Here is a 19,507-nt window from a genome sequence, read left to right on the forward strand (position 1 = left end):
GTTCATGGACTCAGCACCAAATACACCCAAGGGGTCATTAAAATGCCAAAAGCCCTAACAACCCATGTCACTCTCCATAATTTTCTTCAGTTCTTCAATTCTTGTGTGGCTGATTGGAGAGGTTTCAGGAGTGTATTTACAAGAGGAAGATTTCAATGAGCACCTGAAAAAGAAAGGATTTCTGCTTTTTAAGCTTTATTTTTCAGCTTTCAGAATAACTGATATCCACACTCCCCAATTCATGCTGATCCAGAGCGTCTCCTAATCAAGTATGGACATGTGGGAAAAACAGCATTTTTGATAAGAGACATGTATGGCCAACCTTCCTTCTCACCTCCCCAGCCCTGCCATTTCTCTCATCAGCCACTGGGGACTTACATCACTCCTGTTAGAATCTAACCTTTTTCCGCTTAAGTCTATATATACAGCTCCTATACACCAATTCCCATCTGCTTTCCTTAGACAACTACTTGCAGACACAGGAGGATTTTTCTTAATTGCAAGCAAACAAAAACAAAATATGATACAGTTTAATAAAAAGTAGAATACACTATTCAAGTACATGTTAAGCCCAAGCTGCCTCCAGTGAGGTCCACTTTCTACATGGAATAACATTCCTTGAAATGTTTTTGACAAATAGATAGAAAAGGATAGATAGAAACACAACTAGGGAGTAGGGTAAAGAGACAGTTAGACTCTGATAGGCTAGCAGCAGGCTCATGGCTGGGGCAGGTGCATGTGAGGTCACTCCTGCCTTAGCAGCTGACAGACCAGCAGCAGGCACGTGGCTTGGACGCTGATTGTGATGTTCCTTGTATCTGATCAGCTGAACCTGGGGTTTTAGTTAGCATCCTGGCAGGAGATCCTGGCAAGAGTTTCACAAGCTGCAGGCCTCAACCAACCTAGTGACACATGGCAAAATGTGCTCAGCTGAGATGGACACCTGAACTGTCAGGTTAGAAATGACTCCCTTAAGGAAGAGAGGAGCATGTGCAAAGGTGAGGACTCTCGGGGGCCTTGCAGAGTTATTTGCATGAAACAACTTCAACTTTGCAAGCTGATCCTCAGCTATGACCCTACAAGTATTTCTTGATGACTTACAGGAAAGTGCTTGAGCATCAGGTGAGTATTTTCAGGGTCCAAAAGCAATGTTGTCATTTTCTTTGTTTTCAGCACAAAAAAAAGCTCTGAGCCCTTGAAACAGCACTCTGTAGTATGAGCATCTGGGAAAAGTGGTTATAAGAGGCCAATTATTTCCTGAAGAAATACTTTGTCTTTGGAAGTTTTCCTTATTTTCCCATTTTGAAAGGTAACGACTGTGGCACTGCTGCTCACAAGAGTACCTCTGAGCGCTCTGTCATGATGAGACCACTTCCTTGTTAACTATGTCAGAGAAAAAAGTCCCACTGCATCAAAACTGTACTCTCTGGTCTCCTCCTGGATGCCAGCCCCTGGATGTCCTGTTTTGGTGCCCGGGGCAGTACGCAGTGTGCAGGTTGCAGCAGAGATCACCAAGGAGCGAGCCCTTTGGCAGGGAGAGATCAGGACCTTGCTCCCGCCTTATTTCACTGCATTGGAGAGTTACTTGGATGGCTAATTAACTGCAAAGTAGGGCATATTACTGCATTACAAACAAACGGTTTCTGGAGTACTACCATATTAGAAGAAAAGAGTCTCCACACCAATTATTTATTGCTAGTACCTCCCAATAAGCCTTTATTAACAGGAGAGAGAGGCAACTGCTATGCCTCTAGTCTAAGAAAACGTGAGATTCAACAGATCTCAGAAGTGTTATCTTCAATAAACTCCTCCAAGGGACCCTTCCTGAAAAATGACTTATTATGATCTAAATAATTTAAGCTGCATATTTATATATATTTCACAAGAGGTCTGGAGTATCTTATATCTTTGGTTAAGCATCAGCTTGTGGGATAGGAAAGCCCAAATCAAATAAGGGATGGAAATCATGGAGAATGTATATATATATACACACATATAAAAAAAAGACAAAGCATTCTGTAAATGCTAAAATTTATTTCACTGCTCTTTGTATTACCCACCACCTGTGAATTACCTTTGATATTAGCTTCCATGCGTTTTCTTTCTCAGATAGCCTATACTTCAACTGCAGAAGGTGGTACCTCTGAGTGCTTGTTTTTATGGTCTCCAATTTTAGTTGTATAAAGGAGTTACCATTAAACAGAAAGGCATGGGTTTCTTTTGCTTCATATGCTGTCAGTCTATACGTAGTACAGACTTGCATTAACTTTGGTTCAGTATACCATAGTAATCAGAGATGTAGCTTTTCCATTTTTCATTTCTTTTAATCAAAAAGGGTATATTCAGCATTATAAAGTGCATTTATGAATACTTTGGAAAAGATTCCTCTCTTTCCTTTCTGAAATACATTTGAAAAATTAGAAGTGGTGAATGAATATTTGGGTGGAAATGTCTGGGACTTTGACGAACTCCCTGGTTCGGAGTCAGACCCAGAGCATGAGGGCGAGGCAGCTGTCTGGCCAGTGGCAGAGCAGTGGCTTACTGGACTGAATGCAGTCAATTTGAAGGGACCGCAACAGTGAGTGATTTTAAAGCATGATAACTGCAGGCTATGAGGGGCGCTACAGGCAGCAGCCCCGCGGAGGGTTATTAGAGTGGCTGTTAAGCCTGTGGGATAATGGAGCAGATGCGGTTTATTTTACTAGCAGGGAACTTGATAAGAAGGGGGCTTTGCACCAGGATCCCAGGCTGCGCAACACCCTCCGCACCCTGCAGCAGCAAAACCTAAATGTTTCCCCGTCCCTAATGGAGTGGGTGACGGGCACAGCGCGGTTAACCTGGCTGACTGCCACAGACATCAACGATGGGTTCACTGGGTGGACTACTATCGCAGCAGAATAAACCATCTACGGCAACTGGGAATGTTGTTCAGCATTATTTCCCCGAGTTTACAGAACCGGATCTGATCTCCATGAGCAAAACCATCCGAACTAAGATGCTGCGAACTGCCACCCCCATCTTAAAGCAATGGTGCTACTTGCGATGGGGGTGGGTATGGTGGGGGAGTGGCAGTACTGCTATCTCAGTTAGCAGTGACGTCCTCTGTTAGCAGAGACAGGAAGTCAGGAAACAGGCAGGTAAACGTGAAAAAGGAAAAAAGAGTCAGTCATGGCACTACGTTCCAAGACCTGCTGCGAGCCGGTGTGCCGGGGGGAGGTGGATGGTAAACCCAGCACGGAGCTGCTCAAGTGGCGGCTGCAGCTCCAGCTGGAGCAACACACATAGCCCCCGGGGAGCGTGGCGAGCAGCCTGGAGAGAGCGGGGGACCCAGGACACCCACTGCCCCATCAGCAGCATGCACAGAGGGGAGCTGCCAGTGGCACAAGCAGGGGCCAGGCAGCATTGCCTGTGTTGTACCCACTTAGCTCCACGGCAGTTGCAGAAGAAAAAGCCTTATATCCACAGAGGACAAAAGCCTGGGGAGGTGTGGCAGACTGATTATATCGGACGCTTACCAGAGAACCAGCAGCACAGATATATTCTGACCACTGTAGATACCTGCTCTGGTCCATTATACATCCACTCCTGCACTGCAGCTACACAGGCTCACACCATTAAGGCATTAGAAGACTTGATTGGGTTATATGGTTCCCCGGTGGAAATCCAAAGTGATCAGGGTACTCTTTTTACAGAGAATGACATTCAAAATTGGTCTGGAGAGTGAGGAATAGCCTGGACATATCACATACCCTACCATCCACGAGGGATGGGATTGATAGAGCGAATGAACGGCTGCTCAAAGAGCAGCTGTGCAAATTGTCCCCTGCTGGTACCTCACGAGTTGGAGCAAAAATGTTCATCACGCAACTGCCTGCCTCAGTGCCCAACCACTGCATGGCTCTACCCCATATGCTCGTTTCAAAGGGGAATCCATCGAGCCCCATAATAGTTTAGCTCTCCAGGGGGGTGGACATCAAGGCATTGACTCAAACTACCTTGCAGAGGTAAGAGTTCAGATCATGCATCCACCCAGCAGCCAGGTGGTTTCGGGTCTACAGGGCATGCTGTGTGGGTGCATGATCCGACTAAACCCAGACAGCTGGAAGGGGAAATCTTTGCTGACAGGCCAGGAGATCCCCACCTGGTACTAATCAAAGGGGAAAGTGTCCCAGTCTATGTCCTCTCTAGGAGACTCTTGCCCAGAGAACCGTGACCTGATGAATATGCCTACCCCAAATACTACACAATGTAAAGTCCGAAGAATCAGCACAGGACAACCCCTGGCAGTGACTCTGTCAAATTTACGACTATGGGGAAAACACATTATGCTCCTGGTCTTCTGGGCTGATTAGTTTTATGTGCATACATACTATAATTTACTATATGTGTGTGTGTGTGTATATATATGTGTGTGTGTGTGTGTATATATATATATATATATATATATATATATATATAAATACACGTATATACGCCGGCTCCAGGCGCACAAGCACGTGCCGGGCCGCAGCGTCGCCCCAGTTCCCTGAGCAGCAGCCACCAGCACCCGTGGGCTGGGGCTGGGCAGAGCAAGCGGCTGTGCGCGTGGGGCGGCTGGAGCCGCCGCAGCCCGGCTGGGTGTGAGCATCTGCTGGGGAAGGCCCGGCCGGCCTGGGCCGCCTCCGGCCCTGCGGGAGCCCCCAGCTCTTGCGCCCCTTCTGCTGGTGGCCCCGTGGCTCGGTGCCGGCTGCGGCGGCCATTTCTCAGCACCATCCCAGCTGTGAGGGGAGGGTGCGGGTGCAGCTGGGCTTGTGGTGGCTCCAGGCCGAAGGTGACACCAGGCCTAGTGGAGCCAGCAAAGGTGCTGCTGGTGCTGCCCGTGGGCAGAGAGGGGTGACAGCACTTTCCGAGCTTCCTCGCAGACCTGCTGGTCTCTGCGTCGGCTTCGGTTATTTTAGCTGCAGCAGCAGAACTGCCCTGGGCAAGCAGGCAGGTGCTGTGAGGGCATCAGGCACATCAGATGCCCCTGACCATGGGAGGTGAGAGCGCAGCAGGAGGAGAGAGGGGAGGCAGGGGGAGGTCACTGCTAGGACAGTGCTGGTGAATCGCTCCTGTCCCAGCAGCCCCAGCCAGCAGCAGGGGAGCAGGCACTGGGGTCACCATGCGTGGTGGGAGCTGATTCAGCAGCTGGGGAGGTGGAAGCGGGAGTGGGAGAGGCAGGCAAAAGCATAATGGCTGGTGCATTGTTTGTGAGGTCACTTCCATTACACTTACCTGATTGGCCAGAAGAGGGCAGGCTGGCATTATGAGGTCATCAACAGCATCACAGATGCTGCCCAGCAGCAAGGAGAGCTTGGGAGGAGGTGAGAGGGAGGAGGAGGTGAAGGTGGCATTGGTGGGTTTGATTGTGAGGTCTCTCCTTTCACAGCAGCTGATTGGCCAGCAGCAGGTGGGCAGGCATGTGAGGTCATCAAGGGCATGACAAAGCCCATAAGGTAGAGGGGAGAGCCTGGAAGGAGGGAGAGGCAGGTGACTGTGGCACTGCTGGCATAGTGGTTGTGAGGTCACCTCTGTGACTGCAGCCTGGTTGGCCAGCAGCAGGTAGGTAGGCACTCTGAGGTCATCAAGGTGATGAGAAAGCCTCCCAGGGGAGAGGAGAGCTCTTGAAGATGGCAGAGGTGACATGGCTGGGACCTTTTCTTGTGAAGTCACTTCTATTGCAGCAATCTGATCGGGTGGCAGGCAGGCACTGTGAGGTCATGAAGCAGGTCAGAAAATGTTCCCCACGCAAAGGAGAGCTCAGGGGAGGGGAGAGGGACAGGCAGGTAAAGAGGAACAATGCTGGAATGATGATGTCACTTCTTTTGCACTGTGGTAAGATCTTTGGAAGTAAAGTTACAGCTGTGATACAAGGATGATGTTCAGATTTGTCCGATATGCTCCTATATCAACAGAAACGGATCATGCATGCTTTGGAGGAGTCATGTAGGACCCTGGGCCAGCTGGATTATAAGGATGCCATGAAACAATCCCATTCAAGGATTCCCACCCAATCCAGCTGAAGATGCTGTTGCAAGGATATCTGTGATAGAGACTACCATCAGCATCTGGAAAGCAACCAGCAATCCTGTCCAAGAGGTTTGGATTCCCCACATGAGCATCACCCTAAGCAAAAGATCCCAAAGAATTAGACGTTTGTTTTAGACCAACACTCTGACCATGAACGTCTCTGAAGCACATGGATCACTTTGATCCATCACCTTCTTGTTATGGCCCTGGGCTCTTGTGTTGTGCCCCTGTTGTGTGCTCTACCTGGACCTTCAGAGCAGGTGTAGAGTTTCCTACAGCCAAGGCAAGAGATTGGATTGTGGGTCTGGTCTGGAGCCTGGCAAACATCTCCTGGGGATCCCAGGGACATCATCCTGGTGATGGAACAGGGCCATGTCATCATGTTGTCGCTCTTGGGCCATCTCTGGCCCAAATCTATGTGTGTCTGTGTAGTGACATTTCTGTAGCTGAGCATAGGGGTCCCTGTGGCAGCCCTCAGGGAGAGTGTGTTCTTCGGTTGAGGGCTGAGCCCGGCCTCACATCTCCCTGTAGGGCAGGGCAGGGGCTGGCGCAGCCCTGGGGCTGGCTGAGAAGGTGCTCAGCCCACAGCGGAGGGGCTGTGGGGCTGAGCAGAGCTGCATTGCTCTTCTGTACCCCGACTGCTGGAAGCCAGTGGGAGAAAAGCATTCACAGAGTGAGACCCCATGAAGGTGGGTAATGCACATGGGTGCTGCAAACACAACTCCCGTCCCCACGGGAAACCCCTGCTCCTGCTGGGGCTCAGGCTTCAGCCCTGCCTCTCCCACAGGGAGAGATGGGCCAGGAGCTGGGAGGGAGGGGGCTGTCTCGGGGCAGGGGCTGCCGTCAGGGAGGCTCCAGGTCCTGGGGCTGGAGGTGGTGCCTGAGCCCCGGCTCCCCTCAGAACTCCCAGAGTCACCCCAGCCCTGCCCCACTGCTTCAGGGATGTGCTGCTGACACCACCATTGTCACCATCAGTGTTAAGCCATGGCTGTTCCCAGCAGGGAGCCCGGCTTTGCCCTGCCCCAGCTGGGGGGTGCAGGGGGCTCACACAGCCCCACTGCCAGGCAGTGGCTTGGCTACTGGGGCCAAAGAGAGCTGCCCCTCCTGGGACCCAGAGCTGAAACCTTCCTGCGAAGCAGAGCCAGCGCTGGGCAGCACTGGGGCTGGGAGCATTATCCTCTGCCTCCCCGAGAGGTCTGATTTTGTCTCCTGGCCTGACGGTGCCCATTGCGGGGGGAGAGGCGAGCTGTGCTGGGGCAGCTGGGCAGGGAGAGCTGATGGCAGTCGCATGGCCCCATGCTTTCCTGTGGCTGGGAAGGCTGCAATCAGTAAACAAGTGGAGGGAGGGATGCATAAGTGGTAGGGTGAGGGGGAAGAGAAAAGGAAGGAAAGAAAAAAATGCAAAGGAAAAAGCAGGGAACATAAATAACTGCAGTGTAGGAAGGAAAAAAAGCCAGGAAAAAAAATCTTATCATGGAAATATGCCCTTGTGAGCATCCTCAGGGATGGGCCTGTCACAAGGCCAGGGGCTGAACCGTGACTTTGGGCTGGAGCCTGCGTGTTGTGGGGCTCCCTTCTCCAGCCCACTGCCCTCTCCCTCTTCTGCCTCCCACCCTGCTGAAGGAAACGTCCCCTCCTGTGGCTGCCTGCTCCCGTCCCCTGCGCCCTGCACACAGATGTTCCCCTGCACAGACCCAACCTGGTGCCCCAGGCGAGGCAGCTCCTTCTTCTGCCCTCGCAGCCCAGCAGCGGCAGGGCAGAGGGGTGGGGGAGGATGGGAGCAGGAGGGGGGTCCTAGCACTGTCCTGGCCCTGGTGCCTCAGTCCCTGGCTGTGCCAGGAGTGCTCAGGAGTCCACGAGGGCCACGGGAGCCAGGAGCAGCCCCTGGAAATGGGAGTCCCTGCAGAGCCAGAGGAGGGGAAATCCCAGCCCTGGGCACCTAAACAAGCTGCTCTGCGCCGTGTGCGGGGGCAGCGGGAAGCAGAGCTGCCCCCAACCACTGTGGGGAGGTGATCCCCAGGCGATGAGCCCCTCTGGGGCTGCCTGGGGTGTTCAGGGCCCTGCTGGCAGCTCCGGGCTCACTGCTGTGGGGCCACCGCCCATGGTTAACCCTGTCACTGCAGCTCTGCGGTGGCCTCTGTGCCTGGGACCAGGGTGGCCCAGGCAGAGCCCCCAGGAACAGAGCAAGCAGGGGCACTCCTGGGGTGAGGAGACTGGACCTCCCCGCCCAGAGGGGCATTACGGGACCCTGCAGAGAGACCCATTTTGGCTGGAAGCTCTGTGTGTTGTTTGCAGGATGGAAATGTCTCTGCCAGCAGGAATATCCTCCAGCTGGACTGCTCACTATTCCCGCACTGCAGGGACCAGAGGCACTTGCAGGCACACAGCCTGTCTCAGAGCCCGCTGCTCCCGAGACCTGTCCCTTCCCCACTGCTGGTTCCTGGTGCTTCGCCGTCCCTGATCAGCCTCAGGGAGACACCCCGACACCTGGGCAGGGAAGCACCAATGCTGGATCAAACCTCCAAATGGCTTTAATAACAACAAATACCAATGCATGGTGTAAAAGTAGAGGAATGAAAATAGAGGAAATGCCCAGCTCTTTCTGCTACCAGTGGGAGAAGGGAGACCAGTCTCTGGCACTCACGGCTCTCCCAGCTGCTCAGACCTCTCTTCCATCCCAGGTGCACCCAACCACATGGCAGGGGTGGTCTCTCCTGGCCCTGGGCTCAGGGACCTTTTGGCACCAGGGTCCAGTCTCACAACCTTGATGTCCTCATGGGCATGTGCCAGAGACACCTCTTCAGCATCATCGTATCCCGTGTCTGCGGGGAGCAGGGATGGGGCGGCTCTCTCAGCTCCAGGGGCCCCATCGCTTCCCCAGGAGTGCAGGCTCCCCCCTGGAAGCAGCAAGGCCGGTGCATTGTGCAAGTTATCCCTGTGCGCGTGCCCCTTCTGGGCTGTCAATCCCCTTTCTCTCCCTCCTCTTAATGTCCTGAGATCTTCAGCCCGTTCTCCCACCCTAGTTTCCCCACCAGGAAAACTCCTGGGCACATTCCCTCCCTATCCCAGGAAGTTGGGCTGTCAGTACGCAGCGACTCTCCTAGCACTGGGGATGGCACCCCAGGAGCCGGCAGCACTGCATTTGCCCCTCACCTCTCTGTGCCTCCCTGGGCCCATCTCCCTCCTCTGCTTCCCTGGGCGCTTCCCAATCTTGCTGCCCAGGAACAAGATCCTCCCCGGGGTCAGAGACGTCCCTGGCATCGTCATAGCCATCTCCTGGGTCACCTCTGGGCAGGATGAGGCCATCTGAAAGGAGAGGGGAGCTGGTGGCAATGAGAAGAGCCCTCCCGCAGAGCAGAGGAAGGAAGGACGTGCAGGAACAAGGGGCTGAGATGATGGTGTTGGCAGGGCCACAGGAGACCCGGCGTCCTGCCCACCCACCCCAGAGTCTCAGGAGCGTGTGTGCGGCAGTGGGGATCCCTCTCGACCATGTCCCCTGTGGGGCACAGGGCTACAGGCACCCAGCTCAGATGGGTACGGCCGACCCTCGCCTGCTCCGCATGGCTCTGGAGTCACTGCTCAGGGCGATTCCTCCCCACCCCGATGGTGACACCCAGTGACACTGCTGTCGGTCACAGAGCTACAGGGAGGAGAGACCGACCCTTCCTCTGCCTCCCCCTCCATTACCTGGGGCTGACCCAGGACCGTCCTCCTCCTCACTGTCCCTGGGGTCAGGATGCAGCTTGGTCAGGGACCCCTCTGAAGAGGAGCCTGGCGAGAGGAGCAGCGGGTGTTATCGGGGTGAGCCCTGCTGACCCTGCTCATGGCCAGCGCTGCTGGGGACAGGGACCCACACAGCAGGGACTGCATGGGGAGAGGGCTCGGGGCTCGTCCTGCTCCCATGGGACAAACCCCATCTCAAAGGGCCTTTCAGAGCTGCCCTGGGACAGCCCCTTCCCTCACCCCCCAGGAACAACCCTGGGGTGCAGTGGGGCAGGCAGGGAGGAGCTGTGCCCCGGACTGGGATGGGCAGAGCTGGTGGGGAGGAAGCTCCTCTCCTGAGCCCAGCACGGGGCTGCTCTCCCCACAGACTCCATGGCCCAGTGCTGTGGGGACCACTGGCCCGGGGGCTGCCAAGGTCCCATCCTGGGTCAGGGCCGGAGGAAAGGGCCCTGCAGACGTGCTCCCACCCAGGAGGGACCCACACAGACCTGAACGACCAAACCTCGCCTGCTTCTCCCACGTCAGGCTGTAGTCGATCTCCTGGTACACGGCCTCAGAGAAGGGCTCCAGAGACCTCCTCGAGCCTGGGGACAGAGGCAGAGTCAGCACAGGGACATGGAGAATGAGCCTGATGTGGTCACCCAGCCCTTCCCCAGGGCCAGGCCAGCACTGACCCCACCGCCCAGCCCCACTGCTCTGTCCAGGTACCACTATCACATCTCCAGTGACAGCAATGTCCCTGTGGAGATGGCCTGGGGCAATGTCACCCTCACGCTGTCCCTTCAGAGACAGCTCAATGCCCCTTTTGGCCCCGACTCAGTCCCTGGTCTGACCCTGGAGCAGCTCCCGTGGCTCCTCTCCCTGGAGAGCTCCCCACTCTCTGCCAGACGGGTCCGTAACGCGGCCCTGCCCTGCCACGGGTGGGCAGGGATGGACAGAGGGAGCAGCCTGGGGACCGGACACCTGCACTGAGAGACCCCCTGCCCTGTGCTCCTCCCGGCACCACTCCTGCCCCACAGCATCCCCGCCAGCGCTGCCCACAGCATGGCCAGCAGCATCCTCAGACATCTCCCACCGCTCCTGGCTCCCCCGGCCCCTCGCTGCCATTTCTCTCCTCACCCACCACCATCTCCTCCTGCGTCTGCACTCTCTCCACCCCTGGTTGCTGGTGTCCCACAGACAGACAGTGAAGGGGCAGTGAATAGGGCAGGAGGCAGCACCCCCACCCCAGCTCCATCTGCGCCCCTCACAGACACCCCACAGCACCCGCGGGGCTGCCAAGAGGCATCGCCCACCCTGGGACCGATGGGGAAGGACCCACCTCTGCGCTGAGCCCTGGCACTTCGCACTTGCCCCACCAGGAGGGCCAGGAGCAGCAAGAGCAGGGCCCCCAGGACGATGCAGATGACGACAGGCACCGAGACTCTCCCGCTGTCCCTCGCACGGCCCTGGGTGGGATCTGCATGGGCAGGGACATGGATGAGGCAGCCCCTGGCCTGGGGGAGGGGGGCCCCAGGGACACCCCAGTCCTGACCCCCACATGTGGCAGCAGGGATGGGGGCACAGGGGTGGGTCACGGGGCAGCTCCCACACTGCTGGGTGAATCACAGCCCTCCCCAAAGCCACCCACTCCCACCCCAGGGCCTCCTCTCTGGGGCTCTGCACCCCAGCACAGAGCCCCTTCCCTGGGGCTGCAGCCCACAGCCTGGCCCCAGGGAGACCCAGCCCCAGGGAGGAGGGGAGGTTACCTGCTCGGGGGGGTGACGTTGTCGTCCTGGGTGCAGCTGTGGAGCAGAGAGAGAGAGAGAGGGGTGTGTGTGTGTGTGTGTGTGTGCGCGCGCGCAGATGTCCCCTACAAGTCCCACCTGAACTGTCCTTCTCTGGGTCCCTGTGACAGGCTCAGGGCCCTCTGCTCTGGGCTGTGGGGAGGACAGCACAGGCAGCCCAGGGGATGCACCCAGGGGGCTGCAGGATCCCACAGGCAGAGGCCTGAGGACACCCAGCCCCACAACAGCTGCTCCCCACCTGGCACCAGACACCTGACCTCCCCAGGGACATCCCTGCTCTGAGGAGCTCTGGGGCCATGTGAGGACCCAGCTGGGGAAACATGTCCTGGAGCAAGGAGACAAAGCACTGCCACTCACCGGAGCAATTCACGGCAGCATCTTCCTTGTGCTGGCAGGCACCGCTCCCGGGCTGGGCCCAGCAGTCCCAGAGAGACCGCTCCGTCCCTCGGCACTCCACCTGCTCCAGCCAGATGGGACCCGTCCCCTCCCCAAACGCAGCCTCCCCCAGGGCAGACACCGCGGGGCCGCAGCCCAGCTGCCTGCACGCCACCTCAGCGTCCTTCAGGTCCCAGGAGTCGTCGCACACTGTCCCCCAGGAGCCGCGGTGCCAAACCTCCACTCTGCCCGAGCACCCGTCCTCTCCTCCCACGGCACGAATCTTCTCCGTCTCTGGAAAAGGCAGAAACCCCCTGTCACTGGGGCAGCTGGGAGAGCCCAGCCAGGCAAGAAGGGCACACGGAGGAGCAGCTACCTGTGCAGCTTGTAGAGTTGGGGCACTCGGCCACCGGGGCTGGGGGCGTTTCTGGTCGTCTCCCTGCAGAAGGAAATGCTGCGGTGAAGGGGCTGCTCCGTGGGGGCCACACAGGTGGGAGCAGGACTGACCTGTGCTTGAACCTCCCAGTGCCTCCTTGGTCATGCACACAGCTGCAGCCCCCAGTAATGCAGTGTACAACACTGCTGCACTCCAGGGTTACCCCTGGCTGCTCACCCCCAAAGCATCCCTGGTTAGCAGAGGAGCAGAAGGATGTTCCCAGAGGGGAGGCTTTTCTGAGCTCTGGTGCAACAAGTGCTCTAGGCAGTGCCTGTTTTCTGCACAGCCCTCAGCCACCAGGACTGATTTCACTCTCCCTCTTCCCAGTCCCTCAGCAAACCACAGCCACAAGCAGGATGCTCTGCATGGACTTCCCAAGCTAAAAGGAGGTTGTCTGGAGCCTGTCTACGGGCGACAGAGAGCAACAGGCAGCTCGGAGAGGTGTCCAAGGGGAGATGGAGGAGACATTGCCTAGAGGTGCCTCTGCCCCTCCTTGGGCTATGCCGGGAGGTCAGAACAGCTACTGCTGATGGACACGTGTCCCTCCAAGCGCTGAAGGCATGTTTGTGTCACTGACAGCAGAATGGTCTCAAATGGAAAGTAAAAGCCACTCCAAGCTCTTTCTCTGCCTTGCACCTTGCTGAACAGGGAGCAAAACCTGCTGTGAACCTTTGTGCTCAGGTGCCTCCAGCATTACCATTGCAGGTGATGTGAGTCTCTTCTCGTTGGTCATCACAAGATTGCGGGTCCCAGGGAGCAGAGGGGCACTGCCAAAAGGAGCTGTTCATCTTCCCACATTGAACATAATCCAGCCATGCGGGGCCAGATACCTTGCCATACACCAGATGTGTTTCAATGAACCCTCCATCTCCACAGCCCAGCTCTTTGCACACCAGAGACACGGTGTCAGGAGTCATCGAGTTGGAGCAAACACTCCCCCACGTCCCGTTGTAGAAAACCCGCAGGCGCCCAGAGCAGCCGTCGCTGTTCTCCAGCCTCAGGGCCACAAACTCTGGAAGGAAAGGCACAAAGTTGGGGGGATCAAGCTAGTCCTGGGGTGAGGACAGAGAAACTGCAGCCATCCCTGACAATCCCCCCTGCAGTAGCCAAGGGCGAGGAGAGTTACTCCAAGAAGCAGGGACCCTCCTGGGCACCCCTGGGCTCAGACAGGAAGAGGACACTGCCAGCAAGTCACTGTTTCACCAAGGGAGTAGAGAAGTCCCTGGGATGCAGCAGTGCCCTCCCCTCTAACCCCTGGAGACAGCTGTGCTCTCCCTGTAACAGTCTGATGGGGAGTGTGCACGAGTGTCCCCAGGTCGGGGGCAGGAAGGGGGCTCAGGGCAGCCAGGGACAGTCTCACCATGCCCTGCTCTCCCCTCGTCCCTACCTCCTCAGGCACCAGGCTCCCACCACCGCTCCCTGCACAGACCTGAGCAGACGACTCCTGCGTCCTCTTTGTGCCTGCAGTTGTGCTGCCCCCAGGCCCCGGCAGGGCAGTCCCAGAGAGCAGCTTCACCCCCGGAGCAGTTCACGTCGTCCAGCCAGATCTGCCCGGAGCCTTCCCCATAACGAGCAGAGCCGGCCGCCTCCACAGCCACCCCACAGCCCAGCTGGTGGCAAACCACGGTGGCGTCAGACAGGTCCCAGGAGTCATCGCAGACGGTCCCCCAGGTGCCCCGGTAGTAGATCTCCACTCTCCCGGCACAGCGCCTTGTCCCGTTCACCAGCCGGACCCGCCGGCTCCCTGCAGACAGGAGAAACCCCGGCTGTCAGAGGTTCGCAGCCCTGGGGAGCACAGCACGTCGGGGACCGTCAGAGCGACTCACCCGAGCAAACCACCCCCACGTCCTCAGCAATTCCTGCCGGCGCTGCCTCCAGCAGGGAGGTGTTGCAGAGGGCCAGGCGAGTCTCCTCCCCTGCACACCGGACCCTTCTCAGCCCCACAGGGCCCGTCCCTCGCTCAGGCTTCGGCGGGTTGTAGGCTCGCTCTGCCTCTCTGCACTGGAGCTGCCGGCACACCACGCTGGCATCGTCCATGTCCCACTGGTCATCCAGGACTCTGCCCCACGCCCCGTGCAGGGACATCTCCACTCGCCCGTCACACCGGCTCCCTCCGTCCACCAGCCGCAGGGATTCAGAGGGTCCTGCCCGGAGAGAGGGAAATGCCCTGGACCCTCTGTGACACTGCACAGCCCTGCACCCTCCCGTGTGTCTCCCATTTCTGCTGTCCTCAGACACCCTGGGGCTCACCCAGCTGTATCCAGCTCACAGTAAGGAGCTCAAGGATGGGAGTTTTCCCAGGGATTTCTTTTTCTCCACTCACTAAACCTTGCTGAGTACAAATGTTGCTGTTTCTCAGGAAGGGACAGAGATGGAAAAGTGTGGGAGGTCAGCGCAAATCCCAGAGACACCAGCTACGTCCTTAATGATGAATCTGGAGCAGCTCCAGCAGGAGGAAGCAGGGGCCTGTGCAAGGCCTGGGTGATGGACAGGACAAGGCCAAGCCTTGCTCCCGTCCCTGCTCTGGGACTGGCCTCTGCTGAGACAGCCAGGGGAGAGCCCACACGTCTCTCCCCCTCTGCATCCCTATGGATCGGGGCCTGGGAGCTGGTGTCCTTGGCAGGAAGCAGACGGCCAAGGGCCTTTCTGATAAAACAGGACGAGTTTGGGTTCATACTGACAAGAAGCAAGGGCAAATCCCAGCCCCACTCTGCAGCTCAGCCCCAGGGATTGCTCCTGCTAGGCGAACCCACGGCAGCCCCTGCCGGTGGTGGGATCAGGGTCTGCGGGGCTCTCTGCAGTCTGAGATGGGGCTGTGTGATGCAGGAGGGAGCAGAGGGTCCTTCACAGCTGCAGTGAGTGGAGCTGTGTCCCACAGCCCTGTCCTGAGCCTGAGCTGCAGGAGGGGAGCAGAGGAGCCCAGGCCTGGTGGTGGCCCCTGGGGCCTGAACCAGCTGCCCTGGGGAGGCAGAGATGTCTCCTCCGTGCTCACTCCTCATTTCTCACAAGGCAAAGAGGTCTGCCTGAACAGGCAAAGCCCTTTCAGTCCCTCCACGGGGAACCACAGTTTCTCCAGGAAGAAATTCAGTTTGTCATTGCCATGGGTTCCCCAGCTTCGGGTTGCCATGTGACACACAAGGGGCAAGTTCAGTTAATCCTGCATTTTCCCTGCACTCACCTGAGCAAAAAACACCAGCACTATTGTCATGTGAGCATGGGGAGGCCCCCACGGCAGTCACAGAGCACTGTCCCAAATGGGATTCAGTCCCGTTGCAGTGGAAGCTGTCTCTCCAGACAGGGCCGGTTCCTCTCCCAAAATGCCCTCCTCCAGGAACGGACTCAGCAAATCCACAGTTGAGTTGATGGCAGAGAACGTGGGCATCGGCGACGTCCCAGCGAGAGTCACAGAGGCTTCCCCAGGTTCCCAGCACCTGGATCTCCACCCGCCCCGAACACACCGTGCTGCCATTCACCAGCCTGAATCCTGTGTACTCTGGGGAAAGAGGAGGAAAAGTGAGGATGGCTTTGTGCTCTTGCACCCTCAGGTGTTGAAGGAGACACCAAAGGCATAGCAGCCCTTCCTGCTCCTTCCACAGCATTTTAAGATTACAATGACTCCAGCCCTCCTGTGCTCACACCATGCTCAGCACGGTCACTTCCCTGCTCCCCTGCCCCACGGCACACAGCTCGTGGGAGGCATTTCACACCTCCTCCCCAAATGCTCACGTGTGCAGGTGACACCAGCATCGTTCGCATGGGTGCAGGTCTGGTTGCTGAGGGACATCCTGGGGCAGGAGGAGAGGAGGGATTCACTCCCCACACACTGCAGCTCTCCGTTCCAGGTGGGCCCGACCCCCTCTCCAAAGTGAGCTCCTCCGGGGACGGACAGGGCTGTGCCACACTGCAGCTCCCTGCAGATAACATCGGCAGCTTTGAGACCAAAGTGAGGGTCACAGACTGGTCTCCACTGGTCTCCATCTCTGATCTCCACACGTCCTGAGCAGGGGCTGTCTCCTCCAACCAGCTGGACAAATCCTGGAAAAAACACCAACGATGGGGAGTTCCCAGGGGCTTCCAGCAGTTACACACCTGCATCCCACACAATTTCTATGGCAGCCACATCCAAAATGCCCTGTGAACATCCTGGCAGCAGCTGTCAGTGGGTTTTGATGACAAACCCTCCAGGGCCCCCTGCACCTCCTCTCACACCCACACAGCGCCCCGGGGCTTGTGTCTGTCCTGGACCCACAGCCACAGGCACTGCTGAGGGAAATGCTGCTGCCCCAGAGGCCCGGCACTGCCCAGCGCAGGCCCCAGCACTGCAGCACCTGGACCAGGAGAAGCTGCCCAGGCGCTCACGGCTGCTGCAGCCTGCTCAGCCCCTGCAGAGCTCAGGGCTCAGGGCCAGGCTGGGGAGCTGCCTCAGAGCAGCCCAAAACGCGCCCTGTTCCCGGGGCTGTCCTGGGGTGTCGGGGTGTCTGTGAGGGGTGACACGTCCCAGGCACAGAAGTGGTGCAGCTGTAACCGGGTCGGTGCCTGGGCCAGCTGCCCCCTCCGACGTGAGCCCGGGGAGGGGTGTCCCCAGGCAGGGCCACAGCACGTCGCAGGCCAGCGACCGGGCAGAGGAGCAGGAGACCCGTGTGCAGCCTGGGCTGACACCATCGCGCACTGCAAAAGCAGGTGTGGATGAGGGTCAGCGAGTGCTGGCAAAGCCCTGTGGCACGGGGCAGTGTGGGGAGCCGGGGCCGGCAGGAGCAGCTGGACAGTGCTGCCTGGACGGGCCGTGTTCCCCACGGGGCGGTGACAGCCCCGGGGACCTGCAGGGCTGGCCTGAGCGTGCAGTGACACGGGAGGGAGCAGCCAGCGGCCCCGCAGCCACCAAGCCCCGAGCCCACATGGGGCTGGTCCTCGCAGGGTGGCCCTGGGCACGGGGTGCGAGGTGTTGCCTGCTGCCCTGCTCCTCTGCCCAGGCCCTGCTCTTCTCCTCTCTGAAAAGCCCCTTTGGCTCAGCCGAGGGACTTGCGTTTGAGGGGAATGAGCCGAGGGGCCACGGCCATCTCATGCCCTATCCCGGCCATGGGGTACTGAGCAAGTCATCCCTGGGGTCTAGGGCACAGGAACCCCCAGCACTGCCAGCCGGGTCCTGGCAGAATGGGAGGAGATCGATGGAGACCAAGAGACCCCACGGGGCAGTGTGGGGGATTCATCTCCCAGCATGAGGCACCACCTGGGAGTGGGCTGAGCCCCCAGGACCCTCACGGGGTCTGTGCACCCGGGGATGGGCTCACCCGGGCTTTCCCCAGGGACAGCAGCAGCAACAGTCCCAGCTTGGCAGCGAGAGCAGCCACGTCAGGGCCTGCGCTGGTACCCACGCATTTCTCCTTCAGGGCACAGCCCGGTTAGTGCTCTGATCCCAGGCCCGACCCCAAAGGTGAGGCACTGCCTGACTCCTTACCCGAACAAACCACTGCAGCATCCCAAGCATGAATGCAGTCATGTTCACCCCAACCATCATGACTGCACTCGGACAGGGCAGCCTCGGTGCCATCACACTCAAGATAGCTCAGCCAAATCGGCCCAGATCCTGGCCCAAAATATCCATACTGAGGGGCTTGGAGAGCAGATCCACAGTCCAGCTGCTTACAAACTACAGCAGCATCTTTCATGTCCCAGCCATGGCCACACACCGTCCCCCACTGGTCCTGGTGTTTCACCTCCACTCTCCCAGCACAGCGCCTGCCTCCAGCCTCCAGCCTCACCTCCGCAGCACCTTCAAACACAGACACAGGGCAGGTTAGGGGAGCACCGAGCCCCAGCGCTGTGGCTGTGCGCGGTCCCCTGCCTGGGGCCAAGTCCCAGGCACCAGGGTGTGAGCCCTCTCCCCTCCGCGCTGTCCTGCGGCAGTGCCGGGTCCCTCCTCTCCCCACAGGCTGCACTGGGCTGTGCTGGGGGATGCCCAGCTCCCATCCTGCTGGGCCATTCCCACCCCAGAGCCCTCGGCACCTCCCCGCACCCCATCAGCCCCCTGCACCCTGCCCATGCCCACCCGGACACCCTGCCAGGCTCTGCACAGGGCACCCGCTCCTCCCCAGCCTGGTGCCCCACGAGCAGCCCTGAACCCCCAGGCCTCCCCACACACTGCTGCCCTCCCCCCCCAGGATCCCAGCCCCCTGCCCACCACCTGCCCTGGGCACCACCCAAACCCACCCGCATCCCACAGGGCTTTCCGCACCAAGATGATCCCCACAATCCCTCCCAACCCACATCCCCTCCTCGCCCATGGGGATGAGCCCAGCCCCTGCCCCTGGCCAGGGCCCCCAGGAAGGACACCTCTCTGCCGGGCTGTGGACGCAGATGCCCTGGTCCCCTTCTCTCTGCGGGGCACAAACTGCCCCTGCTTGGGCCAGGCTCACCCTGAAATGGGGCAGCGAGCAGCACAGAAACCCTCCTGGGCACCCGGGGGGTTGGCTGTGCCCTGGGGATTGCTGAGCTCTGCAGTCACCAGCTGACCCACCGCCAGCTCCGGGGCACAGCACTGGGGGCACAGGGGGTCCCCAAAGGGTGCCCAAGGACGAGGTGTCTAGAAGCACACCCAGGCACCGACTGCCATAAGCACAGGAGCCCTGGAAGCACAAACGCCCTTCTCCCACCCAGAGCGGCACAGGGTCGATGGACTTGAGCACCTTCTGACCCTTGTCTCACTGCTTTGTGGGATGAAACCCCTTTTCCAGAGGGATCCCCATGACCCTGCTGGTGCCCAGTGGCCCCAGGGCTGTGGGACAAGGAAGCAGGCACTTACCCCTGCAGAGCTGCACCCAGAGGAGCAGCCACAGCACCCGAGGGACGAGGAGGCCCTCTGCCTCCATCCGCAGCCTCCTGCCCCGACGGCACTGCCCTGCTGCACCCCACTCCCTGACACAGCTCCTGGGGACTCGCGCAGGACAACAAAGATGGGAGGCTAATATATATCTGCAGGTGCTGGCCCAGCTGCAGGAGGAGCCAATCGAAGCAGCAGGCACCTTTTTAGACATTATCAGGCGTCATCTCCCGTCTGACACAGCCCAGCCCTCCAATGAACTTCTCCAGCACCGTTCATGACCATATATGAGGCACGGCTCCACTGCGGATGTCACGGTCG

General features: G+C 58.5%; 1 protein-coding gene across 1 annotated transcript in view; it reads right to left on the reverse strand.

Moving 5' to 3' along the window:
• LOC135325798 (scavenger receptor cysteine-rich type 1 protein M130-like) overlaps nt 1-19,235 on the reverse strand; it is a gene marked incomplete at its 3' end in the record, with an annotated part of 33,523 nt that extends 14,288 nt beyond the window's left edge. Inside the window, exons 1-16 of the mRNA XM_064503785.1 lie at nt 19,169-19,235; nt 17,825-18,139; nt 16,096-16,404; nt 15,548-15,862; nt 14,196-14,513; nt 13,799-14,113; nt 13,067-13,381; nt 12,310-12,372; nt 11,906-12,227; nt 11,520-11,545; nt 11,093-11,230; nt 10,260-10,355; nt 9,736-9,819; nt 9,202-9,354; nt 8,693-8,870; nt 5,254-5,488 (exon numbers count right to left, since the gene is read on the reverse strand). Coding sequence (XP_064359855.1) covers nt 5,254-5,488; nt 8,693-8,870; nt 9,202-9,354; nt 9,736-9,819; nt 10,260-10,355; nt 11,093-11,230; nt 11,520-11,545; nt 11,906-12,227; nt 12,310-12,372; nt 13,067-13,381; nt 13,799-14,113; nt 14,196-14,513; nt 15,548-15,862; nt 16,096-16,404; nt 17,825-18,139; nt 19,169-19,235 — 3,249 coding nt within the window. The remainder of the gene's footprint in view (nt 1-5,253; nt 5,489-8,692; nt 8,871-9,201; nt 9,355-9,735; nt 9,820-10,259; nt 10,356-11,092; nt 11,231-11,519; nt 11,546-11,905; nt 12,228-12,309; nt 12,373-13,066; nt 13,382-13,798; nt 14,114-14,195; nt 14,514-15,547; nt 15,863-16,095; nt 16,405-17,824; nt 18,140-19,168) is intronic.
• Nucleotides 19,236-19,507: the final 272 nt, after the last annotated feature.

This window comes from Dromaius novaehollandiae, unplaced genomic scaffold (genome assembly GCF_036370855.1).
Source record: "Dromaius novaehollandiae isolate bDroNov1 unplaced genomic scaffold, bDroNov1.hap1 HAP1_SCAFFOLD_69, whole genome shotgun sequence".
NCBI lineage: Eukaryota > Metazoa > Chordata > Aves > Casuariiformes > Dromaiidae > Dromaius > Dromaius novaehollandiae.